This window comes from Topomyia yanbarensis, chromosome 3 (genome assembly GCF_030247195.1).
Source record: "Topomyia yanbarensis strain Yona2022 chromosome 3, ASM3024719v1, whole genome shotgun sequence".
NCBI classification, from domain to species: Eukaryota; Metazoa; Arthropoda; class Insecta; order Diptera; family Culicidae; genus Topomyia; species Topomyia yanbarensis.
In genome coordinates, this window is record NC_080672.1 from 414,628,307 (window position 1) to 414,640,448 (window position 12,142).

The following is a 12,142-nucleotide window of genomic DNA, read 5'->3' on the forward strand; positions in this document are numbered from 1 at the left end:
ATTTACTCAAAAAATAGTTTATTTTTAGTAAAAAGTATATATATATATATATCTTTCTAACGAGCGAAGCTAGAGGTTCAATAGATTAAGACAAATTTTTCTCCTTCGAAATATCTGAAAGTATTTCTAAAGGTGATCTTAATGAAAAATGCAAACTGCAAAAGTTCTACAAAGAAAACCATTTTTTAAGAAACACCCCAATTTTTTTTGGTAAATTTCTTGTAAAATGAAAAGTACACGACGTAGAGTTTCAGTGTCTTTGACAATTTTTTTTAAATTTCATTTTATTCAATTTTCTGGAAGACAGCGAAACTCTATCTCGAACCATTAAAAAGTTAATTTTCGAAGGATTCCCCGCGGGTCCGAAGAATACCATCCGCCAATCCGACCTACTAGACTGAGGCGGTAATCTTTCGCTGATCTCCCGTTTGAGCGAAAGTTGCAAGTTTTGCTCTTCTCTCCCGGTCACCATCTACGCTTTCTCTCCCCTGTCCTTGATACAACTGCTTCTACAGCCCCCCTCTGAATATCTTGACCAAGCATAAGTCTCCGCTAAAAAAGTTCAAATTTGTATTCTGTATTCCTAGTTTTAAGATAGTTGTAATTTTACCTCTTTGTTAAAACTATTGTCCCCCATCTTGTAAATAGAATTGTATCCCTAGTCTTAAAACACCTGCGAATTTTCTCATAAATATTTGTTCCCCCTTTTGTGTACCAAACTATATTTTTAGTTTTAAGATAACTGTAAATATTTCCTAAAAATCATTACTATTGAAATCCTTGTTTTAAAATTTTTTCATAAAAAAAATCTTTCGCCCCCTCTCTTGTATATAGAATCTTATTTCTAGTCTTAAGATAGCTGTAAAATTTTTCTTTTTTAAAAAAATATTTCAACATTGTAACCTCCTAGTTTTAAAATATACAAAATATAAAAACAAAAGAATTTGGCACCGCCAAGCTAACGCATTTGTGCCTATCAAATAAACGAAATGAATAAAAAAAAAAAGTTAATTTTCTGATTTTAAAAATTTAGAATCACCATACCCACTATTTAAAATAATAGAAAAGTATTTTAAAGTGCAATATTTTATCATGCAAACGAGACTACATTTTTTATATTGTTCACCGTGAAAGTAATTTAAACATATTACAAAGAGTCAATTCATGAAAAACCAAATTTTTAATATAACTTTTTCAGTTTTCATTTTTTCCAACCTATCCTTCAGATGTTTTTCAAAGTTTTTGAAGATGAACATTTGCTTTTAATACATCAAAACTCTAGCTTTTATTGTTCAGAAGATATAAGCACTGAATATTTCAAAAATAGATTTTTTTAAATCAATTTTATGAAATTTAAAAAATATCGTATTCGCCATTTTTTGATCAATTATAACTCTAATCATGACCTTATTTATAATTCAAAAAGAATTATCTTTTATTTGCCCCAAAAGAGTGATATTGTTATTCCAAACAACCCCATTTTTGGCGAAAAAGTGCTCATAATTTTTCAATAGAAGTAGCTAGATATATGATGCCATGAAACAAATTATTCGCCTTGAAACAATCTTAAAGTTGTCTGAAGACTACCTCAGTTTTAAATGAATACAGCAAAAGTTATTGGAATAAAACTGTATTTCGAAGAAACACCCTAAGCTTCGACTTTAAATTTGTTGTAAAATAAAAAGTATGACAGATAAAGCTTACATGTCTTCAGCAAACTTTTCCAAAATTTGTCGTTCTACAACTTCGCTGAAGATCGTTTGGCTCTAGCTAGAATGATTAAAGAGATAATTTTTTGATCTTGGTAAAATTAGAACCACCCTAACTGTTGTTTTAACAAAAAGAGGGGGCACATAAACTACGAAAACTTCTCCAAAGACTTAATAAGGCTAAGTTGTTTAGTTTTAGTAAAATCTCAAAATTCCTGCTAAATTTGCATTCTGGACCCCTGTGCATTCGACTCAGTTCGTCGAGTTCGGCAAATGTCTATGCGTGCGTGCGTATGTGTGTACGTGCAATAAGCACATCGGTTGCTCAGGAATGGCTGAACCGATTTTTTCCAACTAAAATGAAAGCTACAACGTTCCAATAGGCTGCTATTGAATTTCATTAAATTCCGAGTTCCGGAGTTGCGGGTTGAAGAGTGCGGACACACAGCAAATTCACATTTTTGCCTTTCTCCTATAGAAAGGTTATGCAATCACTCTGAACATCGTCAACTTAATCCCGGCCCGGCTCGGATTTTTTTATTGACTTGTATAGATTTTCCGTATTTTAACAGGGGCGTAATTAGGGGAATACATACCCCCTCTTCCCCACATCACTCACCACCTTTTCCTAAACCGCTCTTTCGTTCATCATGTACCTCCCTACCCGAATAAAATTTTCAAGTTCCTCCAGAATAAATTTTCCTAGTGGGTCTGAAAAACCAGTGAAAAATTTGGTTTGAAATAATTTTGAGTTGAGAAACTAATTTAAAATTTCTTAACAAGGTGAAATTTTTTGGTGAGGTCCAAACTCCCGAACCCTCCTCCTGGATCCGCCGCTGATTTCAAGTGTTTCAGCGTCAACACATAGCAACACAAGTTCGAAGTTGTCGATTCATTGTACATATGTGTAAATCGCACTGAATATGTAATAGACATTTCCACTATTATATTAAACATACCCAGCCATGGAATCGTAGTTCGGATAAATGAGAAAGGCACAATTGCACCACCAGATGGATTAAAACGGGTTTTTGTATTAACGACTTTAAGTCATTTTTTACTGTTGTAACGGCATTAGCAATGGACTGAAACGGCGGAACGGAACCGAAGTCGGTTCCAACAGCATAAAGTACAAAGTTACTTTCTGCTCGTCAGGACATGCCGCAGACTCGCAGGTGATTCGCATTTCAAATGCCAGAATACCCTGACTCCTGCAGTAGAAGACAAAAGGTTAAGTCGCCAGGAAACTCTAAGTTTGCTCAAATGGCCCTATTCTACGCTTTTCTAAACTTTATTCCTTCGACTCCTTGCTCTTACTTGGATGCTATGGCTCTTAATATACTTCACCCTCCAGTCGCTTGCTAATTAAATACGGTTACAAAAGATGTTGTAATATTTACCCAGTTACACCTAGACGAGCACATTGTTTACGAGAATATTCTTAAACGCATCATGGATTACGAAGAATCCTTTGCTGGCATGGACAAGGGAGTTCGTATGACGCATTTGCGGTAAATCTACCCTACTCCATTATTCCTCTTTCTTGGTCAAGAAGATCTTCATCCTCAAACAACGCAATGTGACTAAGGAGCTCAAATTACGATTGATAATTCTGTCAGTATACTGCTAGCCGCGCATTCAATTATACTGAAGGTGTTGGGAGAAACACAACGCATATTTCTAGCCTTCAATTGATTATTTATCTTTTGAATTTCCATTGCAAAATATCCTATTTTAGAACGCGTAAAGTAAAATACGATATGCTGATTTCATCTCTATGATGTGACGCTTAAAAATATTCATCGAATGTTACTCTTCATTTGTTTACTTCTGTTCAACTATAGGGGGCCCCTTCGTTGAATAGTGCCCCGAGGCCCTGAGTGTGTATTATTTACTATAGAAACTAGCCATCACCACCAAATATAAACAAAATAAAAAGGGATGTAAGTGACTACTTTTGGTGTATATTTCAGTACTGAGTTGATAGGTGCAATTAGATTGTTTTACACAAGGTCGCATTCCCAAGCTATGCACTTTTAAAATCAAAAATAGTGAAATAAATTTTCAAAAACATAATTCCGAAATTTTCAAATTTGGAGGTTCAGTATCTTCTAAGAAGTTTATGGTACATTTTGAAGAAAAAAAACATTTTGGTGACGAATCTCCCTAGGTACTCTTCAAAAACTCTATTCATAGACTTCATGTCTTCAGCCATGTTGTTGAGAATTATATTAGAAACAACTTTGTTGAAGACTTGTGAGCTCTATGTATACAGCATACCGATATATGAAACAATATTTAAGAAATTTCATTAAATCCAATTTTCCCCAAAATAACTTTTTAATAGTTAATTTTAGGGACCCATACCGTGGTCAAAAATATATATTTTATTATTCTAAACAACCTTCCAGAATGTAAAACAAATGTAAAAGTTATCACAAACATCGATGTTAGACCAACTGGTTTTGAAGGGTTTTTTTCGCATTAACCTAACATATCTCGAGACCCTGAATACATGGAGCACTAATGTCTTCAACAAAATTGTTTCTAATTTTGTTCTCAACAACTTTGCTGAAAACCCAAGCCCCTAAAGATATTGAAACTTCAAAGTTGACGGTTCATGAATTGTGTAATCATCACCGTAAAAAACAGACTTTAAATATTTATTTCAGTATTCGGCCATTCCATGTCTAAAATTGCTTTAAAAATATATGTTATTCATGCATTTGAATGCATTTGTATAAGAACATGAAAAGACACAAATTCGACAGCCACAATAAGCACTATACGTCAGGAAAAAAAACCTTCCAAAAAATAATTCTTGTAAGATGCGCATAGTTGCGTTATCTCTTAAGGCAAACGATGTAAAAAAGTTCAAGTTATAACCAAGTATATATAGAAAAAAGCGATAAATTTATTTACGTCCACTCGATAGTGCTGTTGCTCACACATGCCGTCCAACATTAGTTCGACATTGATGCGACATTGTTCCGTTGCTGGTCCGGTGTCGGTCTGATTTGGTTTAACATGGGCCCAATATTCGGCTGATTTCCATTAGAAAAAATTTCACTCGCGAAATTTTTATTTTCTTGTCAGTCTACCTTCTCATCTTGTAATTCATTATTCTTAATCGATCCGATCTAAAGCCATCAGTAAAACAAGCAATCCACGTCACGCCAGTATAGTATCGTTTCCCCTGTCTGCAAAAGAAAATAAATTTGGTACTGGACCATAGGAAAACTTAATTTCGAGGAACTTTATTATACCAACAGTTCACGTGATGGAGTCACTAAAACGAAAATGGATCTAAATCACATGGGAGCAGTACCGTTCTCACTAGGGCATTGCAAAAAATTTTTTTTTGAATTCTCAAAGGCCCCTCCTCTCATATTGTGACAAATGTCAAAGTAAGCTCAGATGCCAAATTTCACATCATTTGGACAATTCTAGACCCCCGCCCACTTCGCTTGAAATTTTTGAAATTGGTGCTATGGGAAAATGTGGAGGAAAAATATATTAAATGCTATAACTTTTGAAGTAGCAATCAGAAAATTACAATATAATTATATATATATATATATATATATATATATATATATATATATATATATATATATATATATATATATATATATATATATATATATATATATATATATATATATATATATATATATATATATATATATATATATATATATATATATATGCATGAGAAAATGATAAAATTTAATTTTAATGACAAAAGGCCATATAACCCCAACTTCTCGTATACGGATAAAGATCAAAAAGGCTCCGATCGATTTTTGAGATTTTTTCATATTAGAAAAACTACAAAATATGTATGATTTGCATCACGGAGCAGAAAAATCATTAAAAATAGGGGATTTTGGGGCCAAAATAACCCAGTACCCCACTTTCCCGTATTTTCCTAGAAATAGAAATATCTCCATTCAAATACTAAGATTATTTCCTTCCAAAAGAGGTATAAATTGTATTTTTCTGATTGCTACTTCAAAAGTTATAGCATTTAATGTATTTTTCCTCCATATTTACCCATAGTATCAATTTCAAAAAAATTCAAGCGAAGTGGGCGGGGGTCTAAAATTGTCCAAATGATGTGAAATTTGGTATCTGACCTTACTTTGACATTTGTCACAATATGAGAGGGGGGCCTTCGAGAATTCAAAAAAAAATGTTTTTACAATGCCCTAGTATATATGGAAGACGTTAAAAAGAAAATACGTCAACACGACCTAGCATCAAATTGGACCATATGAAAAAATTTCATGTCGAAATACGGTGAGGTGATATCCGTTAGGAGTAGTACTTGAAGAAACTTTTTCGCTGGCATTCCATACCGCGTTCGTGTGGATGAGACGCAATTGGCTAAACCTAACCTGTAAGCAAATAACGCTGTTTACCTACCCTGATCAAATCCCTGCGTGCCAGTTCAGTAATCAGATGGCACATTGCGGAACGCCCTGCGCCGAAGCCACTAAGAAAATAAAATCTACCTCAATCATCAGCAACAAGCAGCCTTTGACATACTGCAACATAATCAAACAGCGAACCAATAGCTGATGCGTTTTTTCATCTTAAAATCAACTGCTAGTACCACCAGTGAAGCAACAACGATTGCAGCTAGGGCCTCCAATTCAACAACCAGCACCATCATCAAAGAAGTAAACGCCGATGATGATTAATACTTAATAGCGATCCGCGAGACAAACAGATAAAAGCATTTGATCGAGAACAGCAAGGAAACGCCAGGTCACACAGATTTTCAATGTACTGCACTGATTTTTATAAAGAGATTTACACAATTTCCGGTTATAATGCACAGACTAGTGTAGATTTGTTACTGTTGAGCCTCGTGCTACAACAACAAACCAATAAAAATCAAGAGCAGGACTATCAAAATAGTCATTAATCCGCAAGTATGGTGGAATGGTATGAGACTTGTTCGACTTCTTTGATAAAGTGATAAGTCAGAAAGACCAATGGAAAAGTGTAAATTTCAACAGATTTGCTGATGAAGCAGATACAAATTGGAAAAAGTGTACCAGATACAGCTATACAAACTTATATGGATGTCGCGTAGTGAATGTATCGAGAAGTAATTTAACGATTTGTGCCTTTCTCAAAAAAAAATTAAAATCGTCAATCCTGGCGGACCGAGTGTCATTTCCCATTCGAATCAGTTCGTAGAGATCGGAAAAAGTATGTATGTGTGTGTATGTGTGTATGTGCGTGATTATGTGTCAAAAATGTCACTCATTTCTTAGAGATGATTAGCCCAAACTTAGTTTCAAATGAAAGGTACGACCTTTCCATTGGTTGCTATCTGAATTCCGGTTCCGGCGTTACGGGTTTAAGAATTGAACCACACAGAAATGCACCATTTTGGATTTTTTCTCGACTGTAATAGAGTTTCTGGATTTAAATAGGGACGCATCTAAGAGTGTACGGAGAGGGATTACCCCCTTCCTCTCACTGGACGTACTAAGCGTTACTTGAAGTCACAATATGTACTGTACGTAGAAGCAAAAGATTCTTTGTTGTCGACTTCGACCGATGTTTCTTTGTCTGTATGCTCGACGCCGTGAGGTTGGCCGTGTGTTTCGAACGACACCTGAGAATAAACTGAGGTAACTAGACTTGATTAATTTGGTCTGAAATTGGACCAGACTTTGTGGGATTAGAAATCGCATCAGTAATGCACCGACAGGTAATTTTTTTACGTGTGTTGTTCTTTATTCTTGGTGGAGAGCGTTTAACTGCAACGCCGACTGCTTCTTGGGATCATTTGGTCTGCTTTCTCTTGGGTCATAATATTTATAAATACTGTCCTCGCTGTTGATGTTGTATAAGTTTACACGATTATATGGTTTTGGTTGGGGGGTCACGATCGTGTATCCATCAACTGTGTCATTTGCGTCTTCGGTGGTGTTACGGACAGATACGCTGAATTATCTCGCGCAATCGAACCTCATTCTCTACTTAGCACTTGTTCGTCGATGACAATACAAACAATAACCAATAAAATAAATAAAATCGTTTGATCACTTATTCGTCAATGAATAATATTTATCTTTTTATTTACTTCATCAAACAAATGCAGACTTCAAAAAGTAATTTTTCAATGTTCACTTATTTTCTATTCATTATTTGTACCCATTAAATAAAATATTAATTTTTTCTGGACATACTGAGACATTTTCTTCATAATTTTATTTAAAATGGCACATCTTTCGAGTGGCTAACCGGTCTTTTCCTAATAGTCTCCTAAAATATTTCTCGAGATCTTAGATGATGAAAAAAGTTATTCATTGCTAGTGTAATGATGCTGATTGTACGCGTTGAGAAATAATGTAGCGGCTTTTTAAAATAGTTTTTATGCTAATTAGCTAGCAACGTGCTTCATATGATGGAAGTGGTAATACGGGAATCATCCATAAATGTGTGTTTGAAGTTTCACCCTTCATATGACCTTGCCACCTTTGCTCTATTATCCATTTGAAAAGAAAAAGTGGCAATGCCTCATAAAGGATTAACATAAAATCTAAATTAATATTGCAGTCCCTACAAGTTGATCTCCTAAATTTTACATTCTTACATTGAAATATAGTTGGCTTTTGATTCACCAAATGTGGAATAGTACTTATTTGAAAAACATCACCTGAAATGAATCGCTCGAATGTAAAACGTAATCAAATTGCGTCGATATCGGTTTTCGACCGAACTCCATAACTCAAAATATTTGCTGCAGCACTAGCGCGCCGAACTTAATAGTTAAGTTACGGATCACTGACAAGGTAGTGCTACCATGTGTGAGGAATTCGTTAAACACACGAACTAGTCAGCACTGTTTCACGTAGCCAGCCAACGCCATCGTGTTCGAAATATTCGCACTCACAACGACAGGCCAACACATCTCGCTCCTAACCGAAATTATCCATCCGAATCGCTGCTTATTGATCCGAATTACCATATTTGCCATGCTCGCTCGGCACTAGATTGCCTCCAACACGTTCTATACTAGCAATACGTGATGCGTGGGCTGCAGTGAACAGCATCACCACACCATTCGCATCGGTGACAATGTTGTCAATTTGTAGTTTTGCTTTTCCGAACCCCTTCGAAAGTCGATCACTGGCTCGCCCCGACATCGAATATAGCTGCAAAGCCGTTATCCTTCCGCGTGTCCCATCTGGTAAAATACATGTGTTTACCATGTCAACAACCAACCCCACTCACTCATCCCGACTAACCCTCACTCACTCACGAATGCGTCATCAATAATTCGGTCAACCGGTCGCCTGTCAGCCGACCGCTCTGTTTACACCGTGGATTAATTGAATTTTCTTTTCTCCTTTTGCCCATTTGTCCCCACAGGCGTCTGGTCACCACACAACCGCTCCACGGAAATTCTCACCAAAGCAGAACTAGCCGAGCGAAGCAAAGACAGCAGCAGCAGCAAACCTTCCTCGGAACCCCTGCAACCCATCTGGACACCGCGCAGTGCACCACCATCCCCCGTCAGCGAACGGCGTGAGTTCCGTCCGATTGGGTTCGAATCTCCCACACCGCAACGTCGGAACCTATCGGCCACCCCGTCGTCGTCGCGAGCCGAAACGCCCCAGATATCGGCACCCTGGACCAACGCTCCCGGCTACGACAAACCAGTTCAATTCACTAGCAATCCACCGACCGGTCGGCCGGAACCGACCACATTTGCGGAACCGCGGCGGCATCTGCAGAACTCCAACTCACTGCCCACCATCGGAACGACGACGACGGCGACGACAAGAGACGGTGGCAGCACACCAATCCACTCGGTACGATTTGCCCCGGAGCAGCGGCAAACGACGGACAGTCCCACGATCAATACGCTGCTCAAGACCAAAGGTAAGCCACTAGCTGGTTCGAGTGTGTTTTTTTCGGGGAAAAAAATCAACACAAATGCACGTTTTTCTATCTCTGATGCAAAATATGCCGCGTGTGATGCACTATATTTTGGGTGTTTTTACTCACGGATGGTTTGCAAAGGATAAATTTCACTTACCCACGGCAGTGTTCTTTTATCACTTTCACCACTTTTATATGCGCGTGTTAGTTCAATAGAGTAGTTTTGATATGAATCGCGTGCACCTGGGAAATTTCATTCGTTGCGTGAATTTCACTTTTTGTTGGTGGTAGTTTGGGGAACTCGTTACATTTCTCGAATACAGTATGATGAATAAACATTTTATCCGGTGTGTATGCATCAGCAAGTTCAACTTGTCGGATGATACATAACGAAGGTGGTTACAATCGACCGTGCGCTTCCATCGTTTGTATGCTTTCGTCTCCATCGAACGGAATGTTGATTTACCACTACTAAGGAAAACTATTATCAAAATGACCTATGGTTGATGTTAGCTTGTTTATAGAAAGTTTTCAAACCATATTTTATGAGAAAAATATCAAAACAGGATCTAACATTGTTTCTGCATTTTAAAGCGTAGAGTCAGGACCAATACACAGAACTCGCCGCTCCAGAATGCGAAGTAAGCAGAGATTTTTAATTTTAATTCAAACCAAGTCACTTAGTTTTATATCATGTTTAGGATAGTTTTTGCACCTTGAAAGATAATACTTTTCAATAAAATAGCAGGTGGGGTGGTTGTAACTTTTGGCAAAATATATCAATCGACTTTTTATTGGGACGAAATAAAACATAAATGAACTATTATAACATTTTAGAACTTTTTTTTAATTTATAAGAAAATCAAAGATAACTTTAGTAGTTTAGATTTTACGTTAATCTTCGGGTCACTTAAAAATTTTAGGGTAGAAAATTTTTTTGGACACACCTACAACCAAAATGTCTCCGTTAAAAAGTTATGGTAACTTTATCTTCAAATATAAGACTCTATGAATCTTTGCTATCTTTGACTAAGGCGCCTAAATGAATACCGTTTGTGCCATCCTTCTGTAAGGAAATGCGCAGTATTTTGATTACGATTACATTTTTCAACGCCATCTGATAAAGAAAATACGGTTTTATCTATTTTCGTAGAATAATTTCTGAGCGTGTGTGCAAACATTTCGAAACTTTATTGTGAAATAGTAGAATTATAAGCGTTCAGAAACTAGTTACAGTTTGTGTCATTGGGGACAGGCATAGCGTAGTTGGTAAATCGATTTCGTGGTACGCAGCTCACCTGGGTTCGATTCCCAACCCCGCACATAGGGTTAGAGATTTTTCCAAAAGAGATTTCTCTAACCCGAAAAGAGGTGAATGACCTTAAGGTTAAAACCTCTAACCAAAATTAAAAAAACTATTTGTTACATTTTTTTTATTAATTTATATAGACCCAAATGCGGTAGCCCAACGAGGCCGATGTTCCTTTATACAATAAATTAAAAAAATAACAAAGTCATGGATGCGTTTAGACTTCGTCTCATCAGAAACCGACACTAACTTATTGTCGGAATAGATTAGCGCTGCACAGTAGCTCGGCTTAGAACGAAAGGTGGACTAAAGTCAAAACATTGTCGTATCAGTACAACTAAGACTGTTTTATGTAATTTTGGTACGTTCAATTCGTAAGAGGCGAATGCACGTGCAGTGTAAAACCTCTTTAATAAAACATACCAACCAACCAACGTTCAATTCGTTTTTTAAATAAAAATACATTTAAAAAAAACATTTACTGTTTATTAGGGTGGCTCAAATTTTTTTTTTCGTAACGGTTCATAACTTATTTTAAATGTAACTTTTGTGCACTAGATTCGTTTTTGATGTTAAACCATGTCAGAAAAAAGAAATTCTCACTCATTAGGGTGGCTCAAAAATAATTATTTTTATGTAATCGTTCATAAAATTGTTTAATTGTAATGATAGTGCGCTGAAATCATTTTAAATATTAAAACATGTTTGAAAAGGTCCCCTCTCATTAGGGTGGCTGAAAAATAATTATTTTGTGGTAGCATTTAATATTTTTAGTAGAAATGATTGTGTTCTGCATTCCTTTTTGATATTCAAACATTAGAAAAAAACACTCATTAGGGAGGCTAAAAAAATTAATATTTTGCCGCTAGGTTTCTTATTTTTTTTGTTAATTTTGGTACGCCGCATATATGTTTGATATTCTAAACAGTTCTTTAAAATGATTGTTATGTCTTAACAATTCAAATAAGATGAAGATGTATAGCTTTGGAACGTTGAATTCATTTTTGACGTAAATTGTTAAGCAGAAATAACTTCATCAATCAGTAATTTGGTTCACGCATAATGAATGTTTTATGATAACGGATTTCGGGGCTGCCGTAAGTCTGCTCGCATCCACTGGAAAAGCCATGAAATGATTGTGGCTTCATATCCCTTCACATCACATGTGATTTATTCAAACGGATTTTATTTTATTTGATTTATTTTGGAACAC

The 12,142-nt window shown here is 36.1% G+C and overlaps 1 protein-coding gene across 20 annotated transcripts in view; it reads left to right on the top strand.

Annotated features, from left to right (window-relative positions):
* The window catches only part of LOC131691248 (sorbin and SH3 domain-containing protein 1), a 410,190-nt gene that overhangs the window by 250,884 nt on the left and 147,164 nt on the right, over positions 1-12,142 (top strand). For all 20 annotated transcript variants that reach the window (XM_058977505.1, XM_058977506.1, XM_058977502.1 and 17 more), the window contains one exon: positions 9,108-9,620. In XM_058977505.1, the coding sequence (XP_058833488.1) occupies positions 9,108-9,620 (513 nt within the window). The remainder of the gene's footprint in view (positions 1-9,107; positions 9,621-12,142) is intronic.